This window comes from Hemiscyllium ocellatum, chromosome 7, assembly GCF_020745735.1.
Source record: "Hemiscyllium ocellatum isolate sHemOce1 chromosome 7, sHemOce1.pat.X.cur, whole genome shotgun sequence".
Taxonomy (NCBI): Eukaryota; Metazoa; Chordata; class Chondrichthyes; order Orectolobiformes; family Hemiscylliidae; genus Hemiscyllium; species Hemiscyllium ocellatum.
In genome coordinates, this window is record NC_083407.1 from 63,663,611 (window position 1) to 63,686,653 (window position 23,043).

A 23,043-nucleotide genomic window follows, 5' to 3' on the forward strand; every position below is an offset into this window, starting at 1 on the left:
ACATTAAAATCAGGGATGGTTAAGATGCCTGAATTGGAGAAGTACAGCCATCTTGGAGATTCTAGCTGTGGAGAAGATGCAAAGTAGGAAGTATGAAGCAACTTGAAAGCGAGCTGAGAGTTTCATAACTCACTTGTTTCACCAGAAGGTAATTGAGTACAGGTATAATAGATAAATTTTAATTTGGCCTGAGTAAGAGCATGGGTAACAGAGCTTTGAATGACTTCTGGTTTAGGGAAAGTTGAAAGTGAAGGGTAACCAGGAGTTCTTTGGAATAGTCAAGACAAAGGTTAACAAAGGTCACCATTCACAGTCGATTTGTGAATTGTGAAAATTGTGTTTAGAGTAGCTCCATAAGCTCAGGATTAGATCATGGAATGTAAACTCAAGGGGCCACACAGAGATACTACACTCCCAAGTGTCACTACACCACCTGACTCTAGCTGAGCCTTGAATTTGAGAGGAGACACAGACTGAGACATCTGAGGAGATGAAAAGAACATAGAACTGTACAGCATAGTACAAGCCCTTCAGCACACATCCTTGAGGTTAAGTGTAGGTAACTTTAAATTTGTACTACTTTGAAAATTTCATTTCTTCCCAGAAACCAGCCCAGGAAACATCTTATTTATTTTGTGTTGGAGGGTTGCTTTTCAGACTGGATGTCTGTGACTAGCATTGTGCTACAAGGATTGGTGCTGGGTTCACTGCTATTTATAATTTATAAGAATGATTTGGATGTGAACATAGGAGTATGATTAGTAACTCTGCTGATGACAACAAACTTGGAGGTGTAATGGACAGCAAAGAAGTTATCACAGAGTACAATGGGATTTTGATCAGATGGGCCGATGAATGGCAGATAGAGTTTAATTTAAATGAATTTGAGGAGCTGCATTTTGGAAAGGCAAATCGGGCAGGACTTTTACAATTATTGGTAAGGTCCTGGGGAGTGTTGCTGAACAAAGAGACCTTGGAGTGCAGGTTCATAGTTCCTTGAAAGTGGAGTCACAGGTAAATAGGATAATGAAGGAGATGTTTAGTAGGCTTGCCTTTATTATTCAGTGCATTAAGTAAAAGAGTTGACATCATGTTAAAGCTGGATCAGTGGGGCTGGAAGAGCACAGCAGTTCAGGCAGCATCCCTGAACTGCTGTGCTCTTCCAGCACCACTGATCCAGAATCTGGTTTCCAGCATCTGCAGTCATTGTTTTTACCATCATGCTAAAGCTGTACAGGACGTTAGTCAGGCCACTATGAGAATACTGCATGCAATTCTGGTCTTCCTGTTACAGGAAGGATGTTGTGAAACTTGGAAAAAGTTCAGAAAATATTTACAAGGATATTGCCAGGGTTGGAAGGTTTGAGCTACAGGGAGTGGCTGAATAGATTGGAGCTATTTTCCCTGGAGTATCGGACCATATAGAGGTTTGTAAAATCATAAGGGGCATGGGTAGGGTGAATAGTCAAGGTCTTTTCCAAGGGTGGGTAAAGTCTAAAACTTAGAGGGCATAGGTTTATGGTTAGAGGGGAAAGATTTAAAAGGGGCTTAAGGGCAACATTTTCATGCAGAGGGTGTTGTATGTATGGAATGAGCTGCTAGAGAAAATGGTGGAGGCTAGTACAAATTACAACATTTAAAAGGCATTTGATTGGGTACATGCATGGGAATGGTTTAGAAAGATATGGGCCAAATGCTGGCAAATGGGACTAGATTACTTTAGGATATCTGGTTAGCACGGATAAGTTGGACTGAAAGGTCTGTTTCCATGCTGTATATCTCTATCATTCTATATATGACTTCTCTTATTAATAAAGGCCCCAGGGTTTGGCAACTTAAACACATTTCACTGTATTTGTTTTGTAAAAATACAAGTGACAATAAATTGCTACTCTATTCTATTCAATATAGAACTGCTCAAAATTTAAATTGCCATATACAAAAAAAGGATAATCTGCTTGTAATTCATAATTAGGAATGATCATTTGGGGTATGGAATGAGCTGCCAAAGAAAGTGATGGAGCCAGACACAATCACAACATTTAAAAGGTATCTGGGATGGGTATATAAATAGGAAGGATTTAGCAGAATATGGTCCAAATGCTGGCAAATGGACCTAGGTTGGATTGGAATATCTGGTTGGTGTGGACAAGTTTGATTGAAGGATTCATATAAAATCTGTAATTCAATGTTGGAATTCACTTATGTAAATAAATTTTTTTGAATTTTTGCCTTTAACTTAAAAACCCATTTATGTCCAGCAATTTGTAGCATCAACTACATTCTCAGCATCATGACTGTACAAACTGTATAAATACATTTTTATCTAGGCTGCACTGATGCTCACTGAAGCCCTGAAAGAACGTGAAGCACAGATTGAACTAAAGAGAAAAAAAAATAATCTTCATGAAAGAGAAGAGAAAAGCTATATGGAGGAAATTCAACGTCGAATTAACTTGGGTGAGGATGAGGAATATCAAAAATTAATGAAAGATAAAGAAAAGAGAAAGGCCCTTGCTGAATTTCATCGACAGCAGTGAGTATAGTTTAAATTTCTGTTGTGTTATTGAAATAATCTCTCTTGTCCTCTGATATCAGATGTCATTTAGGGAGAGTTGTACAAAGGTAAGTATAAAAGGATTACAAAGCATATCAAAATCAGTACCAAAGATAATACAATTATACTAGGAAAAAAATGGATGATGAAGAGCAATGTGCACTCTTCGAAAACTGGAAATGGTAAGTGCAAATAAGGAAATGTTAGATGTGTTCAGGAAAGAAAGGGAAGGAAAGAAACAAGAAGTGGTGGTTTTGGTTAAGAATATTACCAGGCCTGAGAGGATGACAATGACAATAAACTTAAATTAGAAGAACTATACAGCAGTGACATTTAAGGACTTTAATAATCCTAATATATACTAAAACAATAATAGTGTAAACAGCAGAGGGGGAAGAATCTCTGAAGTCTGTTGAGGAGAATTTTCTTTGCCAGTATATTTCTGGCTAAACGAGGGAGTAGGCATTGCTAGATCAGGTTCTGAAGACGAATAGGTCATGTGAATCAAATGTCAAAGAAAAAACATTTAGCAAACAGTGATAAGAGTGCCAAACGATTTAGTTTGCTATAGAAAGACAATGTACAATCGAGAGGAAAACTACTTAATTGAGTAATAGCTAATTTTAGTACGATGAGAACATAGTTGTCTCAGGTAAGTGAAATGAAAGATTGACAGGCAAAACTGTAAGGAAACAGGAGACAGACAGCCTTTATAGAGGAAATAGTTAAGGTACTTCTGAGGTACATTCTCAGGAAGGGGAATGATAGAGCAAGCAAAACCATATTTTCCTGGAATATACACAAAATAGAAAATAAGATGATGTGGAAATAATGTGTGCATGACAGATATTAATATGATCATTCAAATCAGAATCAAGTTGAGTACAGATAACTCAGAAATGGGGGGAAAAATAGAAGCAAAGAAAAAGCATAAAAGACTGGTGGTGAATATAAAAGGGAATCTAAAAGTTATTTTAAAACATTAGAAAGACAAGGCGTGGGGCTGATTGGGGATCAACAAAGGTAGAGAGCATATGCAAGGTACTAAATGAGTACTTTGTATCTGTGTTTACCGAGGAAGAAGATGCTACCAAAGTCATTGTGAAAGAGGAGACACTGGATGAGCTAAAAAAAAAGAGGAGAGTCCGTTTCCGTGCTGTACACTCCTATGATTCTATGACTCTGTATGAGAAACGATATTTGCATTTAAAGTTAATACATCACAAGAATTGGGTTGGATTCCTTGTGAGTTATTATTTTATCTAAGTAAAGGTTGAATTAATGGAGGCACCAGCCATAATCTTCCAAGCTTTCTTTGATGCCAGCATCGTGCCAGAGGACTAAGAATTGCAAATGTTGTACTCTTATTTAGAGAAGGGTGTTCAGATACATGCAACACTGCAGACTAGTCAATAAATTCTTAGTGACCGAAAAGCCTTTAGAGGTGATTATATAGTATAAAGTTGTTAGTCACTTGGACAAGTGATGATTAATTAAGGAAAAGTTATACCATTTGTTCAAATAAATACGTTTTTGACTAACTTGATTGTGTTTATGATGAGGTAGAACAGACAAATTTGATGGAGGTAACGCAGTTGAGTAATGCAGACTGCTAAAATACATTTGAGAAAGTGCATTTCTAGCAGAGAGATGATAGCCTAATGGCATTGTCGCTGGACTGTTTATCCAGCATAGAAGAGAAAGTGAGGACTGCAGATGCTGGACATCAGAATCAAAAAGTATGGGGCTGGAAAAGCACAGTTGAAAATGTGTTGCTGGTTAAAGCACAGCAGGTTAGGCAGCATCCAAGGAATAGGAAATTCGACGTTTCGGGCATAAGCCCTTCATCAGGAATGATGAAGGGCTTATGCCCGAAACGTCGAATTTCCTATTCCTTGGATGCTGCCTAACCTGCTGTACTTTAACCAGCAACACATTTTCAACTGTGATCTCCTGCATCTGCAGACCTCATTTTTTACTGGAAAAGCACAGCCAGTCAGACAAGCATCCAAGGAGGAGGAGAGTCGACGTTTCTAGTGTAAGCTTTCCTGATGAAGAGCTTATGCTCGAAACATCGACTTTCCTGTTCCTCAGATGCTGCCTGACCAACTGTGCTTTTCCAGCACCACACTTTTTGATTCTGTTTATCCATCGACCTGGGTTCAAATCCTTGCCATGGCAGATGGTGGAATTTGGATTCAATAAAAATCTGGAATTAAGAGTCTAAGGATGACAATGAATCCATTGTTGGTTGTCAGGAAAATCTCATCAGATTCACTAATATCCTTTAGGGAAGGAAACTGCTATCCTTACCTCATCTGGCCTACATGTGACTCCAGACCCACTGCAATGTGGTAGACTCATAATTGACTGATGGGCAATAAATGCTGGCCTAACCTGTGACCCCCACATCTCATGAATAAATAAAAAATATATTATACCTGTTTACAAAATTGAAATCCATTGAATAAAAGGGCAACATGTAGACTAAGTTTTGCTGATTGACGGACCAACTAGGTAGTGGTGAACAATTGTGTGGTGAGTAATATATTTCAAGAAGACAGAGACAAGTAGATGGGCTGAACAAACACTTGGCTGATTAAATCAAATGCAGTGGAGTGAAAAATAATATACTTAGGTTGAAAGAATAAGGAGCATAATATAAATTAAAGGTATGCTTCTGAAAGGATGTAAGAACATGTGGTGCAGTAGTAGCACCCCTAACCCTGGACCAAGAGGCTCAGGTTCAATTTCCATCTGCCCCAGTCTGGACAGGTTGATTAAAAATATAAATTACATTTTAAAAACAAGAACGGGGAATTTATTTGTGTAAAAGGATGTTAAAGATATCAGAGTAGGCTAAGAAAGTAGTTAAAATACTTTGGGGATCTTGGATTTTATAAACAAAAGCAATGATTAACCTTTATACATCTATTCAACTGCAGTATTGTGTCCAGTTCGAGGCACCACATGTTAAGAAGGATGTCAAGGCTTTAACAAATGTGCAGAAAAGATTTATCAGAATGTTTCATGGATAAGCCACTTCAGTTATCTGGATAGGTTGGTGAAACGTGTATTAATTTTCATAAGGAAGAAAAGATTGAGAGGAGATTTGATGGAGATATTCCGAATCATGAAGGATCTGGACAGACTTTGTCCCATTGGCTGAAAGGTTGAAAACCAATGGACGTTAATATAAAGTGATAAGCAAAAAATACCAGAAGTGACATGAGGAAAACTTTTTTTTACATAGCTAGAACTTTGGATCTGGAATGTACTGGAAGGCAAATTCAACCAAAAGGGATTGGATAAATATCTCAAGAATAAATTTAGGGTACTGTGGGGAAAGAGGGTGGGGGGGTGGGGGACTCAAAAATGCGATGGATATTGTGGTGCAGCTCTCTGACAGAGTTAGTGCACTTAAAAGATTGACCGTATCCTTTATATTACAACTGCCAATAGTTATAAATCCCCTTATTACAATTTTGAGAACCTGAGTCATTAAGTATATCTTAATAGGCAGTTTTCTTCAGAATGGATGTCCATGAAAACTGTTCAGTTTCTGATTTTATTTAAACATATGCTTTCATATTTTTGCCTTTGATGCTAGAATAAAGGAAAATGCACATTTAAAAGAACTGGAAAAACAACAATATATAAAGGAGGGAGAAGAAATTAAGAAATTAGCTCATCTGTATCAGTGGGAGCTCAATAAAATTGAACAACTGAAGAGCCAAGAAAAACACAACAATATGATGAATCATAAGGTAGGAATAATACATTTTAAGTATTTCAAGCAGTTGGATAACATTACTTCCAGAAGTCTGGATGGTTTGTTATTGTGGCACACTTATTAATGATTTTATAATGTGAATTTTCAACTTTCTGTTGTAGTCTCAAATTTGTTTGGAGAAACCGATTCTTACATGGATTAAGATTATAGTGGATATTTTAACATTACTTCAAAAATGAGTGGTACTAGAAAAGAAACTTCTTGCACATTGCCCTTAGTTAAATATTTTTAGCAAATATAAGCTTAAATTTTCTGATCAATCCAAGGATATGAGGTGGTACGACAATTGCACTGGCTCACCCATCGTATATTGGCCTTACTATATTTTTAATGTCAGTTTCGTTATTACAATGTAGTGAACACCTGGCATTGATACTATCTGTATGTACTCTTGCTGCTGGGCTTAAGGTCCTTCAAAAATTAAACAGAGAAGGTAATTTGGGATCAAAACTTTAATCAGCTGTGCCGCTAAAGGTGGTATTAAGGAAGCCAAATGTCCCCTGGAATTAGTACTACATGCTGAATAGTTTCAGTATGGACACCAACTAGAGAAGAGTGCTCATATGGATGTTCCCATAAGGAACTAAAACAATGGAACCAGCCAGATTGTAATATCTTGCTAAATTTACTACCCTGAATTTGAACCATGCAGGTTCATTCAACAAAACTATGTATAACTCAAAAAGATCAAACATTCAGTTACAAATGAATGGTAAGTGAGGTACTTTTAGCTCACTACTGTGTAGAAAAAAAAATGTATGAAATGAGAAAGAAGAGTTGTTTGTTTCCCTGATGGTGTATTACAAATTTTCTGGTAAGATCTGAGATTGTGGAAAGAGGTCTCTCTAGTAGTGAATGCCACCAGAAGAGCAATGTGAAAGAATTGTAAGATTTATACACCAGTTAACATGGTATGAGTAGCATCTTGCTTCCTTGGAGACATTAAAGCATCAGCTATATTGAGTGTCATATCAGTGAAGATAGGAGAAAAAATGCCTGTTTGCAGCTGGGTGTACATTGAATTGCTTACTTGAATTGATGTGTTTCATCACCAAATCCTTTTGGTCTTTGAAACCAAATGATTCCAACTATCTAACACAGTTGCATGGTGCATGTATATTTTCAGGTAGCCACACTGAGTTGTTTGTTTGGGAATCACTTAATGTCCTTATCTACATTTCTCACTGGTTGCAAAAAGAAGGGGAAGAACACTATCGAGACTTCAAAATTCTAGAGACTCTGGATATCCTTAGAAGGGTGACCTCAGTCGCACTATTGGAAAATTGTCACAAAGCCAGGGTTGAAATAACCCCTTTCTCCTCTGTTTTATAGCTTACTGACCAGGCAGCATACATTTAAGCCCATTACCTTCTCAGCCCATCTACTGAAAGCCATGTTAGGTCTGTTCAGAAATTCACAAATTTAACTTGGCCTTTTCTCTTCAGCAACAATCCCAGCTCTGATGCATGCAAGAGCTGAAAATGTGGTGCTGGAAAAGCACAGCAGGTCAGGCAGCATCCAAGGAGCAGGAGAATCGACGTTTCGGGCATGAGCCCTTCTTCAGTAATCGAAACGTCATGCCCGAAACGTCGATTCTCCTGCTCCTTGGATGCTGCCTGACCTGCTGTGCTTTTCCAGCAACACAGTTTCAGCTCTGATCTCCAGCATCTGCAGTCCTCACTTTCTACTCTGATACATGCAAGCACAGCAGCAATTTGAAGCATTCATTACCACTCACTATCATTTGCCAGTAACAGTTCAGATATTTATATCGTAGGAAATTTCAACAGAAGGGGTAGTATCAAATTATATACTCAGGCACAAAAGGAGGAGGAGAAACCTATTGTATGGGCCTGCGGTTCTCTGTGCTGTATGAGCTGATGCTCGTGATGAAGGTTTCTGCCACAATTGTCTTTTAAGTGTAGAAAAGTCCACGGTCTGCTTGGTCTAGTACAGTAGATACAAAAAAAAGGAGAAAGTGAGGACTGCAGATGCTGGAGGTTAGAGGTTAGATGAAAAAAATCTAATTACAAGAGTCTCTTGTAGTTAGCAAGATATAGTTTTGTTTTGCATTTAGCCAGTAGTTACATGTTGCATTGATTTGGAAGACATTGTTACAAAGATGTTGAGGATGACTAGATGTTGCGTCTCTCGCCTTTGAGATTCTAAGCTGTTCTATTAGTCTCCATGATCTCGAAATAGTGGATGGTGCTTATGGCATATCTCAATATGAACACTTTCAAACCCTTATACAACATAACCCTCTCAAGTATTTTTTGATTATTATTAATAATACATTTGTGTATATAATTAGATTTACCACTGTCCCATTTCCCCCACTTCTACAGATTCAAGCAATCTAGACGTTTCACTGTTCTCTTGGAACATGTTCTTTCTAGACTTGGAAAGACTGGTAGTTTTCTGGTTAGAAGATTGTTGTCTTTGATTTTCTTTCTGACAGTCTGATGTCTGTACATACTTTTAAACTGGAGAACTGCTGAAACGGGTAATTTTCTTCTTTACATAACCTTGAATCATCGGACGTTGGTCATCCTTTCTCAGTGAGACTTACGAAAAGTTGTATACATCACATCACATTTTTATTCTCAATCATCTGAAACACGGATACATTTTCTTTCAACTTGTTGATTGGTTTGGATTCCCTCCTTCACTCCGTTCGGTTCCTAACTTTCTCTCTTCTGGTACTCAGTTTGTCATACTTCACTGTCAGTGTTGCTTTGCTCAACTGCTATTTTGCTTTGCACCACAATATGTTCATCTCCTTTCATCATCAGTAGAATTCCCATCACTACATCCTGAAATGACATTTGGCTTTGGTTGATTTACCCAGTAGAATCATGTGTTCAAATCTTTCTGCTTGAAGAATCATCATGAATTATAAGGACAAATCTAGACTTTGAATTTGCCTTAGCATTTATTTTGTACACATGTTGCCTTTTGATGGCATCACAGACAGATATGGAGTCAGATTTCACATTGCTATTAACAACATACAGTTGATACAACATGCAACATTAATAAAATACAACTCTATGACTGCTTAGCCATTATCAAGTCATAGATCAACAACAATTTCAAAAATTAACTGAATTGGAGCACAGAATAGATGTAATGTTGTGAGCAAGTCCAATCAGATCTGGACGAGATGCTAGGACAGTCCACTAGACAGAAAGACAGAGACAGGCCAAGGCACATGGGGTTATCCGGAAAGCTAAATTGTGTATATTTTAATGCTAGGAGCTTGACCAGGCAGATTAACTTAAGAGCATTGGGAATATGATATTGTTGAATTACTGAGACAAGGCTGAAGAGAGGACATGACTGGCAGGTCAACATTCTAGGATATAGCTGTTTCAGGTGCCATCGGGGATATGTAAGGGAGGTGGAGCATTGCAGTATACATAAAGGAAACCATCACAATCTTAATTAAGGATGATGTCCTTGAAGGGTCTTAAAATGAGGCTATCTGAGTAGAGCTTAGAAAAAAAAGGGGCAGTTTTTTTGCTGAGATTATACTACACGCCTCCCGACAGTCAGAGGGAGCTAGAGGAGTAGATATGTTGGACTTGTGGCGGTCAGTGAGTAAGCCCTGTGCAGACTTGTGGTGGTTGACGAGTTGGCCCTGAGTGGACTCATGGTGGCAGCATTGTCATCAGAGAGAGTTTGGGTTCCCAGCGGCTTCCACATTGATGAGGCGGTCCTAGCGCTGACTCATGGCTGCTGCAGCAGAGGTGAGTTTGGGTTCCTGGCATCATCCTCACCATACGGGGTTTCCTGGAGGCAGTGGCAGAATCAAGTTTGGGTTGGTATGGTACCTGGCAGCATCAGTGGCATCTGCATTGGTGAGGTCCGGTGAGGATTCATAGCAGCAAGTGTGTCAGTGGAGGTGAGATGGCATCCAAGAGTGCCAACTTCCATTCCAGCAGCAGGAGCACAGCAAAGCCATGGTCTATGGCAAAGTATTTAACAAGAAGCTCTGTGAAGTTGGACACTTTTTCTTTATATCTTTGTTCTTCTGCCTTTATATTCTATATTTTGATTTATTTTTCTATGTATTAAAATGGCTCCAGAGTGTGGCGATACTATTCAACACAGTTCACTGTAACAAAATGCACGTGACAATAAATGAATCAAATCAGTGAAATCACAGAAAGGTCTGAGAGAAATGGGGTTATATGTTGGGGATGTCAGTTTTGCTAATATTAGCTAGGATCACTTTAACATAAAAGGATTAGATGGGATGGAAATTTTGAAGTCCTTTTCGAAATATGGCAGACCTGGATCTAATCCTAGGGAATGAAGCCAGTCAAGTGGTTGAAGTTTGTGTGCGAGCCTTTTGGGGATAGTGTGTAACTTTGTAATTTCAGAGTTCTTATGGAAAGGAATAAAGATAATGTAGAAATTAAATATTAAATTGGAGGAAGGTGAATTTCAATATCGTTAGGCAGTATCTTGCAAACATAGATTGGGAGCAGTTACCTGCAGGAAAATTTATATTTGGAAAGTGGGAGCCTTTTAAAAGTAGTAGAGTGAGAATTTAGAGTTAGCATGTTCCCCCAAAAGTGAAGGGCAAGGGCAGCAAGTCCAGGTAACCATGGAAATCAAAGGATATTGAGAGTTTGATAAGTTAGAAGAAGGAATCATATGTCAGGTACAGTGTCTTTAAAAACAGAGGAAGCCCTTCAAAAGTATAGAGTGTAGGAGTTTAATTGGGATGATGGCAAATGCTATGAAGGAAAACCCCATAACTTTTTATAAGTATATTAAAAGAGGATTATCAGGGAAAGAGTGGGACTTATTAGAGACCAAATGGGCAAGCTGTGCTCAGAGTGACTAGGGTGGGGTCTTAAATTAATACTTTTCATCTGTATTCACAGAGGAGAAAGACATTGTAATGGTGAGGTTCTGGAAATTGTTAAATGTAATGACAGAAGGTATTAAATGTTATAACAGGCATAAAGGCACATAAATCCCCAGTGCCTAATGAGATGTATTCCAGGCTATGAGAGGCAAGGCAAGGTGGATATATTTAATACTTCGCTGGCCTTTGACAAATGACAGATAACTGGAGGATGGCTAATGTGATTTCTTTGTTCAGTAGAGACAGGCCAAGTTATTACAAACCGGTTAGTCCAATGTCTGTAATAGAGAAATTATTCCAAAAAACTTTGAGGGACAGGATTAATCAACCTTTGGAAAGGCAGGGATTGATTATGGATAGTCAGCACAGATTTGTTAGAGGGAGATCCTATTTGAATATTTTGAGGTTTTTGAAAAAGTGACTAAATATATTGATAATGGCATTGCAGTTGATGTTGTATACATGGACTTCAGTAAGGCCTTTGACAAGGTCCCATGTAGAAGGCTGGTCATAAAGAACTCATGGAATCCAAAGCAAGTTGGCAAACCGAATGCAAAATTGACTTGCAAATAGAAAGCAAAGGATGAAGCTTGAGTGATGTTTGTGATTGGAAACCTATGATCAGCAGTGTAGCACCGGGAACGATGCTGGGACCCTTGCTGTTTGTTATTTACAATAATGCGATGGATGTGCATGTAGAAGGTACAGTTACTAAGTTTGAAGATGGCATGGATAACTTTTGGTGTTGTTGATAGTGAGGTGGATGGTCTCAGGCTACAGTCTGATATCGATCATCTGGTAAATTGAATTTAATCCTGATAAATTTTGCATTTTGGGAGGCCTAATAAGGAAAGGATATACGCAATGTATGGGTGGGTGTACTGAGGAATACTAAAGGGATCTTAGTGTAGAAGTCCATAGATTGCTGAAGGTGTCAGCACAAGTGGACAGGGTAGTGAAGAAGGCCTATGAGATGTTGCTTCATTTTCTGGGGTGTAGAATGTAGGAATAAGGAAATCTTGTTGCAACTTTATAAATCCTTGGTTAAGCCACACATGGAATACTGTATGGAGTTCTGGTCAGCACATTTTTTTTGAAGGATATGATTGCACTGAAGAGATTAACGAGGAAGTTGCCTGGAATGAAAAGTCTCAGTTATGAGGAGAGAGACTGGTATGCTGAGTTTGTTTTCCTTGGAGCAGAGAAGGTCAGGGTGGGGAAGGGGATCTGAATGAGCTATATAAAATTATGTTGCACCTTATTTATGATCTGATTTCTGTCCCAGTGAGGGACCTGCCCAGCTTGCTCTTGTAAACTGCAAAGTCAGTACCTACTCTGCTAGTTGGTAATTTATTCCAGAGGCTCCCAATTTCCTGGGGAAAAATGCCTAACGTTAGTCTCTTCTGACTAATGCAACATTTAAACTAATGTCCCTGCCCTTCACAATCTATCAGCAGAAACTGTAACCAACTCTTCAATTATTTTGTATATCTCTGTCCGGTTCCCTGTTAAGATTCTACCTGCCCTAAAGCAAATACAGCAAGATCCTTGGGCCCTTGTGTCAAAATGGTGTACTTTGATTTATAGAGACTAAGACCTTTGAACTCTGAACAACTAAACTTAAATGAAATATACCATTGGAAATCTTGAAAAAATATGACTTTAATAGATTATTAAGTGTACGTTATTCTATTTCAGGCACATGTTGCAAACCTGAAGATCATAAAAGCACTAGAAAACCAAAAAGAAGAATTGGAAGATGAAAATATCAGACTATTCGTTTCAGCAAAACAACAAATGTTAAAACTTAGAAAAAAACGGCAAGCAGAAATAGATAAGTAAGCAATGTCCATTTTTTTCAGTTGTGCACAGATGATTTGTTGAATTGTTGAAAGACATCTGTGGCTGCGCAGGTTCACTAATGTAATTCAGACAATGAAATGTGCCATCCTCTCCTGGTCTGGACTACACATGAGTCATGAGCCATAGAAATATGGTTAACTCTTAACTGCCCTCTGAGATAGCCTAGCAGGACATTTAGTTGTGTCAATCGCCACAAAATCTCCAATAAAGAAATTAAACCGGTCACTTGGCATCAACAGAAGCATAGGAAAAGACAATGACAGAAACAGCCCTATCGATACTGCAAAGTCCTCCTTACTAGCATCAGGTGGTAGATCCAAAACTCAGAGTTATCTCAGAGACTAATCAAGCAACAGCCTCACATAGTCATATTCGTGGAATCATACCTTACAGTCAATGTCCCAGGCATGACCATCACCATCCCTGGCTATGCATTTTCCCACCAACAGAATAGACTCAGCAGAAGTAGTGGCACAGTAATATACAACCAGGAGGGAGTTGCCCTGGGAGTCCTCAGCATTTACTAGGGACCTCATGGCATCAGGTTAATCATGGGCAAGGAAATCTTCTGCTGATTACCACAAACCATTCTCTGTTGGCTGATGAATCATCATTCCTGTGTTGAACAACACTTAGAGAAAACACTGAGGGTGACAAGACTGCAAAACTTTATTAAATCCAACCTTTTCTTTTGACATTGCCTGGGCCTGTACAATGTTTCATTGATGTTTGATTCCTTCCTTCCTTGTAAGGAAACAGGGTATGAACCATAATGTTGATGTTTTCACCATTAAATCTCACAATTATTCTCTTTGTGAAGAATGGAATTGAATAATACACCTTTTTGGATAAAGCAAAGTTAAGCATAACATTAACTAAATGTTATCAAAAACCAGCTGCCAGAAGTCTCTCAGGAGTGCCATTCAGGAGTGCCAAGATCCAATGGCATTGATCAAAATCGGACACCAGAAAACATCTTTAAAAATGTGGACTTTGAGAAACAATTGTTTTAGGGATTTTTTTAGTTAACAAACCCTACCAATGAACTAACTAATCTCCTGCCTCATTCATGTACTAAGGGATGTACTTGCTACCTGAGGTGTAGCACTATCAGTTATGGCAAACATAAGTACAGTAATTTAAAAATGGCAGGAAGGGTTGAGAGAGTGATTAATAAAGCATGCAGTATCCTGACTTTTATCAATTGGGTATAAAGTACAAGAGCAAGGAGATTATGCCAAACTTGTATAAGACACTAACTCGTTTGGCCTCAGCTGGATTATTGCACCCAATTTTGGGTGCCATACTTTAGGAACAATGTGAAGGCATTGGAGAATGTGCAGCAAAGATTTGCTAGCATGGTCATAGGCATCAGGACCTTCAGTTATGAAGAGGGATTGGAGAAGTTAAGACTATTTTTCCTGTTTAGAAAACAGAGGAGATCTGATAGAGGTATCCAAAATCATGAGGATTATGGCAAAAATAGATAAGGAGGAACTGTTCCAATTTATGAAAGGATCAAAATCAAGTGGGTACAAATGTAAACTAATTGGCATAAAAAAAAGAGCAAAATAAGAATAAGACTTCTTCACATGAGTGGTTAAAGTCTGGAGTAAAAAGTCTGAGAATTCTTGTTTATTTGTAAACAAGATATACGTGTCACTGACTAGGCCAGCATTCATTACCAGTAAGGTGGTGGTAATAAGCTGCCTACTTGAACCCATGTGGTGCAATTATACCCACAGTGCAATAAGCAAAGGAATTCCAGGACTTTGACTCAGTGACATGAAGGAATGGTGATATAGTTTGAAGGTAAGATCAAGTATGGCTTGATGAGGAACTTTCAGGTGGTGGTGTTCTTGTGTGTCTGCTGCCCTTGTCCTTCTAATGGTAAAAGGTAGGGTTTCAAAGGTAATGTCCAAAGACCTTGGGTGAGTTGCCACAGTGTGCCTTGAGGATAATACACACTTTGCACTGTGTGTTGGTGATGGATGGGATACCTAGATGGTGTGGAGTGTCTTCGTAGCATTCATCCAAGCAAATGAAGAGTATTCTTCATTCCTCACTTGTGCCTTTAACTTGTTGACAGGCTTTAGGGAGTCATGAAGTTTCTCAGAATTCGTAGACTCTGACCTGCACTTGTAGCCCCAATATTTAAATGGCTGGTTTAGTTCATGCTATGCTAACTCCCAGTATGTTGATAATGGGGAAATTCCAGTGATGGTAACACCATTAAATACCAAAAGGAGATGGTTAGATTCTCATTGGAGATAATTATTGCCAGACATATGTATGATATGAGTTTCTTGCCAATTTTCAGCTTAAATATGGATATTGTCCTGGTCCTGTTGTCTATAAACAAGAACTATTTCAGGACCTGAATCATTGCCATTGGTACTGTACATAATGCAATCATCCCCACTTCTGATCTTATGATGGAACAAAGATCCCTGATGAAGTAACCAAAAATAGTTGGACTTTGGACCTGGACCTTGGTTCTGAGGAATCCCTGCAGTGTTGTTCCAGGACCGAGATGGATTGTCGTGGAAACAAGTTCAATTGGGCATCCAAATTCATTAGTTTGCTATTTGAAAAGGAACAATGGAGAAAAGGCAGGAGAAGGACATGAAGTAAAATGATTTTGGGGGGAGCTGGTTGTAGACACAATGAGCTAGCTCACCTTCTCCTGCATCATAGCAGTTCTTGTGATCTGCTTTTGTAATATAAAATCAGTCTACATGCATTGGACATTCAACGTCTTGATTTATCCCATTGATGAGATCATTAATTAGTCTACCTACCTTGTCTCCATACTCACAATTTCTGTTCAATGCAAGCAAACCATTACTAATTAAAATTCAATTACCATTATAAAATGGTGGGTCATGCAGTATCATGGTCGATGCTGTATGTATTAACAATGTAGTAAAAACTATTCACTTCTACTGAAATGGAATAATGTGTCAATTAGTACTTATCTGATTATTCTAGGGAGAAAGAGGATCATAGAAAACTGATGGTAAGACTAATAAGTGAACAGATGAAAGAAGAAGTGCAGGATGAAACACACCGCATTGCCAAGGCTGCAGAAGAGATGGAAGCTAAAAGACAGATGGAAATTAAGCAAAAGGAGGAAAAAACAATGGCAGATTTGAAGGCAATTGAAGAATACAGACTTATGATGGTAACCTGCTTATGTCAGTCTGTTTCTATGTGCTCTTTTTCTTCCTACTTGTAATGCGTCATGTATTTCATTTATGAATTTTGACATAATAGGGATAAAATTGAATTTAGGCTAAAATAGGCAGCAACAATTGGCTATCTATTATATACCATATACATGCTGACTTTAAGTTGGTGGCGGTGTTTACTTTTTTTTCCATCAGTTCTCTAAACTGAGGAGATTCTCAATCTCCTGGTTATATTTCTTTTCTTTTTTAAATTTATTCACCCCATTATCACCTAACAGCAGTAATGCTTATTTTCTCACAGCACCCATAATATATATGTGTGTGTGTGTGTGTGTGTGTGTGTGCGCGCGCGCGATGTGAGACACAGTGAAAGACAATAGTTGTACAAATCTTTATTCATTTTCCACCACCAGGAAGAAAGGAAACATGGAGTGGCCAGTGACAAGCAGTGCCCTTCTCATCAAAGGGCAATGCTGCGTGATCAAAATGTAAAGGAGAGGGCAGGGATTAAGTCAAAATTGAAGGAGAAAATAAAACACTCCACATCCCGCAGTGCCCACCTCTCCCTGAAAACATCCAGGGTGTTAGTCGACACCGCATGCTCTTATCTAGGGACACTCTGGCACAGACATAAACATGGAAGAAGGGCAGGCAATCGGCCATAACAATCCCATCCACGGCCCTCTGCCTGGACCTGTTTATGGCCAGTTTGGCCAGGCCAGGAGCAGACCCATGAGAAGGTCCTCTGACCTGCCCTTGCCTCTCTGTGCCGGGTGCCCGAAGATCAGGAGTGTGGGACTAAAGTGCAACCAAAAACAGAGGAGAAGGTTTTTCCAGAAAACTAAAAAGGGAGCGCAAATGCCCGCACCCCATATATACATGGTCCACAAACTGGGAAACAGTAGTGTTTATTTGAGCAACACTTGGAGGAAGCACTTCCTGCATATCACTAACCATGACACCCCAGACAATTACCTGCATTAAAGCTGATGAATGTTTCACAAAGGAAAGATTTCCTCCAGTTTCTGCATATACCAATCATTGCTCTCTCCTGCTTATTATGCTACTCTATATCACACCTCCGTTCCCCCCCCCCCACTCCCTATCAGATTATTTGCCACTCTACCCCACTCACCAGCAATTCCCCCACTACCCAGCCCCTCCTGCTCTCTACCACAGCCTTCACTCTTTCTTTCTTTCCCTCCATTTCCCTTACCACTTGCTTCCTATGGTCCCTCCTCACTTCCTACATCATTTGCTTTCAAACCCCATCCTGCCCTACGGTCCTTGAAGCTCCAGGGGGAGGTGACGGCCTAGTGGTATTATCACTGGACTGTTAATGCAGAGACCCAGCTAATGTACTCTCAATCCACATCAATACACTACCTCCAACACATGGCCTTTTATCATATGACGTAACTTTCCGAGAGGTTACCATGTCAAATGCCTTTTGGAAGTATAATTGTAACACATTTTCTAATTGCCCTCTATCCACTCTGGTTGAGATTTCCTTAAACAACTGACAAATTAGTCAGATACAATTTCCCTTTCATGAAATCATGTGGCTTGACTCTGCTTGATTAGATTATGATTTTCCAAATGTTGTGCTATTACTGCCTTCATAATTGATTCCAACAACAGCTGTTAGCTAATTGGCCTATAGTTACCCACTTTTTGTCTGCCTGTTTTTTGAATGGGGGTGATACATGGCAGTTTTTTGGTCCTCTGGTGCTTCTCTAGAATTCAATTTTTTTTTGCTAAATTACAACCTATATATTCACTATCTCTGTTGCTACCTCTTAAGATCTGAGGATACAGTAGTCAGGGCCATGGAAATGTATATGCTTTTAGCTCAATTAGTCTGGTTAATACTACTTCTCTAATGATTAGTGATAGTACTTAATTCTTTCCCCCTTATTGCAGAATATCTGTTTAACTCCTCTACCATTTCTTTGTTCCCTATAACTATCTCCTCAAATTCATTTTCTAAGGGGCCTACATTTACTTTAAATATATAAAAGAGAGAGTTCAAAGAAGCTCTTATTGTCAGTTTTTATATTTCTCACGAGATTTGCCCTCATTTTATTTTATCACTTATCTTTTTAGTGCTCCTTTTGGTGGTTTCTGAGTTTATGCGGGGGGACTATTATCTTCCTGCTCTTTTTAACACTTCACCCTTGGCCCCTTCCCAAATCTCCTCACCACTCCCTTCTCTTTTGCTGCTACTACATTTTTGGAGGCAGAAGGGACTGGGATACATGAGATAGCAGTGAAAAGAGCATCGAGGAGCACTAGATGATAAACAGAGAAGAATGTCTGAATGCCAGGGAGCTGCTTGGGGCCAGGGGAGAAGTGAGTGGATGAAGGGTGATTGTGTGAGAGAGAGGTGTACGAGGAAATAAGGGAGTAACAAAGGAGTGGTGAAGGGAGTGGACAGCAGACAGAACTGAGGCTTCACAAATCAAATAGCCAGGGCATAGGCACAACAATGATAAGCATGCCTGCCAGCAGCCAGAGTGTGATGTAACTTTCCAATTTCCTTTTTCCCCTTCAAAAATGACAGGAGTCACTGAGTCTATAACTAGGCATGTATATAATGGATGGCCAATATAATTCTGTGATACATCTTTGCTGAAGTTAAATTTCACACCAGTAGACAATAAAATTTAAATGATTCTTTGTGTATCCTATTTGGCCATAGAGAATTGGTTATTGTAGATCTTAAGAATACATAGAAACATGGAACAGAAGAATATTTGTTCTCCAGAATTAATATTAAGAATTAAAAGACCAGAAACAATGAATTTCCTTGGCTGTTGAGTTCAAGAAGCAAACACACATTTCATTAACTCTATTGACTTGCTCTCCACATACCGTACCAGCTTCCCTGTAAATTATTGATGTTATTCATGTTCATCATTCTCTTGTGCATTTAAAGCCAAATACTAATTACTATGAACCATCCATTCACCTGACCTCAGCTTCATTCCATGCCTTTCATTGTTATTTTCTGGGTCTTGAGAAACAGTTTGAGAATTTTATATGTAGCCCCTCATTCTCCACTGGCTAAGGCAGAATAGATTTAGGAAAACCTTAACACATAATTATTGCTCTTCACATTTACCATTTGTTTGTATTTATAGCAGTTTCTGATGCTAAATGAAAGAAAGATAAATAATGATCTTTAACTTCAAAATGTTTATTGATGTGTTTGCCATGATGTATTAAATCAACCACATAGGTATCTTGGGACTTTATATTTTACAAGAATATTTTCAGTCACTGAAAATTGCATGTGAATATAGAATAAAGTAGAAATGAAAGCAAGGCACATTTAAGTTTTTTAAAAATATATACCTTATTAAAAACAATAGTTAAACAAATTTGATGATAGGAATCTACTTTGGTGTATAGTAATAAATTTAGATAATGTGCATTCAGATGAAGAAGCGTGAGGAGAAGGAAAAGGAAGAAAAAATACAAGCATTAGAAGCTCTTCATGCCAGGATTGAAGCAGATAATTTAAACCATGAACAAGACAAGAAAAAGAAGTTAAAAGCCCGAGAAGAGGGTGAGGGTGTGCAAGCCTTCCTTGTTGAACAAATGGTAAACATTACTGTTTAATATAACTTTCTATTTGTTTTTCTTCACTTTGAGATACAGTTCTATCAGAGCTAATAGCCCTGCATTTCTTTACACCTGTGGACTTGGATAATAAGCAACAGGAGCCCAGGGACGATATTTCCATTTGCTTATTCTAGTACTTCCACTAGTTTCCTGACTAAGTTCAGCAAGCAGGAAAATAATGAATAAAAATATGCTTAAGGCATTGTTTCATGGCAACATAGCAACAATTATAATTAAAATATTAATTATTAATATATAATATAGATACCAGGAAGCACGACAACGAAGAATCAAAATTATGCTGCCAAATATTAGTGGATATAAATGGAAACTTATCTTTTGGCAGTGTGAACAGGTCTGAATACTGTTTCTCACTGACACTTAGAGAAGACCCTGAAACAAATGTCAGCAAGGGCCATATAGGTGTCAAAACCTTAAAAATCAGACTGCTATTTAAAACCATCTCTGAATCATCCACCTTGGCTTTGGCTGAAGACAGGTGGATGATTAACTCACCTCTCGGAGCAAGTTACAGTGATGCACTTTATGACCTCGGTGCAGGATAAACGCTTTAGAGGCACTGAAATGATCAAGTTAACATGATCACTCTACTGTACTTGAAATGGATCATTCTTGCAGCTTTATTTTTATGTTTTCCTTTAGTTATATAATTAATATAGATGTGCTTTATTTAACAAATCAGAACATGGTAAAGGTACATGACTAAAATCTGAAAAGGCTTGATTTATTTTTTTCCACTTTTCCAGGCAGAAAAAAAAGCAAAGGCATTACGTGATCGTGCTGCTGAACTGGAGCACAAACAAAAAAGCTTAGCTCTACTTGAAATGGAAAAGAAAGAATTTGAAGAATATGCACAACAAATTATAGAGGCAGCTGCAAAAAAAGGCCGAAATATTTATCCACTTCTTAAAGCTGCTCACCAAGGCATTGGGGGTGGACGTGGTCCAGTGTTAATTGACGAAAGTGGGATAAGACCTAGTTATCAGGTCAAGGACACCTCTGGAATTCAACTTCCAAATTATAAACGCAGTACAACTGAGGCAATTAAGAATTTACATGATAAATGTGATATTGAGAAATCCAAGAAATCACTAGGTTTTACATGGTAATAGCTTTGGAAATTAGTGATGTATATATTGATTTTCATTGTTACAAATATTTTGCATTATTGAAAACTACAATGAATCTGTGTAATCATCTTCGCATCAGCAACCAAATACAATTCAATTTTAATATAATTATTCTCTTTCATGCACTTGAAACTAATAACATTTGAATAACTATTCTAGTAATGTGTTTGAAAGACTTTAGCAAAATATGAAACAGTTACTGAAGGATAATAGCAAGTTTCAAGAGATAAATAAACTCAATGTGAAACAACATTTATCTGCATCAGTACAAATAAATTTTGGACTGGAATAAAAAAACTACACTAGAATGTATGTGATTTGAATGAAATAATTTGATTATATTTTGCTCATCAGATCATGATTCTATTACTCTACATTAGTTACAGGACTGTAATATTGTTATAATTTTTAATGTTGGAATTAACAATAACAATAAAATAAGTAATTAAAAGTGAAAACAGAACATCAAAAGGATTGTACAATTTTTAAAAAAAATAAAAGTCAGATTTAAACTATTGTAAAGAAACCAGCAGGATAGATAGACCAGTTGTACTACAACACACAAATGAGTCCTTCCTGGAAAAATGCAGTTCGACAGCAGATTTTCGACAATTTTATTGACTGGGTAAATATATCAAACGTAAACTCAAGCAAATTCAGCTAAATTAATTTTTCATTGACAGCATGAGATAGAAAATGTAGGCCGAGAAATGAATTTGATCAATTTACCAGAAAAGCTTTATATGCAGGTCTGAAAAGGTCAGTATTGAGAGTGAAATCTGGAGTCCTTCAGCTCTTCCCTGCTGCTGACTGCTGTCTGAGCAGCACTTAAAGCCACTGTGAGATCTTCATATGAACAGTCAGATCAAATCTGCACTGCTATCTATCATATTTTAGGGCATGCCAAATCACTACACTGTTACAAGCTGCTGTTCACCATGAATATTGCTTACACCATCCTCAGTGTGGGAAACTCCAGGACCAGCTTAGTCTCCTCTGCTGGAGGTAAATGCACTTCTCAGTCTAAATAGAAAAGTCACTTGTTAACAATATGTAATCTGCAGCATATCACTAGTTATAGGTTACATAGATATGACACACGTCGTTACAGAAACTTTGAAGAGAACATGATGTTAGGTTTCTCTCCTTTAAAATTCTAAATAAGTTCACATAACATCAGACCGATGGTTCTTGTGGGCACTCCTCAATAGGAGCCATTTCAGATTGATATTCAAGCTTCAATTTCTTCAATTGGTGGTATGAAATTGGTTGTATCTTATCAATATGCATAGAATCTCAGTTTATTGCTTCATCTGAAAATTGACATCATAGAATACTCTCATTAATGTACTTGCATCTCAGCTCTGAATGGAGATGGAGCCTACAATATTCTGACACGAATGAATATTTTATCATTGACATTTAAAGCAAACTTATAAAAAGATGTAAGAGAATATCTTCACAAAAGTTTTAAAATATGGGTGCGTCCATTTCTTGACATCCTGAAATTCTAAAATTGGAAGTTACATATGATTTTTTTTTACAATTTTTGCTTGTTTTCATGGCACTGCCAATTTCTATAATAATTAATTGCAAACATAATTTTAACTGCCCTTTGAAGTCCACAACTCCGTTTGATAGGAGTGCAGAGAAAAAGATACTTTTAACTTATTATGGAAATCGAGTGTTTTGTTCACTAACCTTCAGTTGGTTTGGATTCCAGGAATCTGTCATCTATGAACCAATTTTTGTCATTTACCTAACTAAATCCAAACCGCTCCGAAATCAAAACCAGAATGAAATCAGATCGATCAACCAGACACATGAAATGATAACAGCACATCCAGCTTTATCAACCACTTGGAAGAGGGCTGAGATGGCAAGGCATGCACTCTGTATGAGGGATTTCAATGTTCATCATAGAGAGTGGATCAGGAGCACCACCATTGACCAAGATAAGTGCCTGAAGGACGTTGCTG

At 38.1% G+C, this 23,043-nt stretch overlaps 1 protein-coding gene across 1 annotated transcript in view; it reads left to right on the top strand.

The window, feature by feature from the left end:
• The window catches only part of cfap210 (cilia and flagella associated protein 210), a 59,501-nt gene extending 38,458 nt beyond the window's left edge, over positions 1 to 21,043 (top strand). Inside the window, exons 5-10 of the mRNA XM_060827915.1 lie at positions 2,331 to 2,536; positions 6,168 to 6,324; positions 12,931 to 13,070; positions 16,087 to 16,279; positions 19,728 to 19,892; positions 20,681 to 21,043. Coding sequence (XP_060683898.1) covers positions 2,331 to 2,536; positions 6,168 to 6,324; positions 12,931 to 13,070; positions 16,087 to 16,279; positions 19,728 to 19,892; positions 20,681 to 21,043 — 1,224 coding nt within the window. The remainder of the gene's footprint in view (positions 1 to 2,330; positions 2,537 to 6,167; positions 6,325 to 12,930; positions 13,071 to 16,086; positions 16,280 to 19,727; positions 19,893 to 20,680) is intronic.
• The last annotated feature ends 2,000 nt before the right edge of the window (positions 21,044 to 23,043 follow it).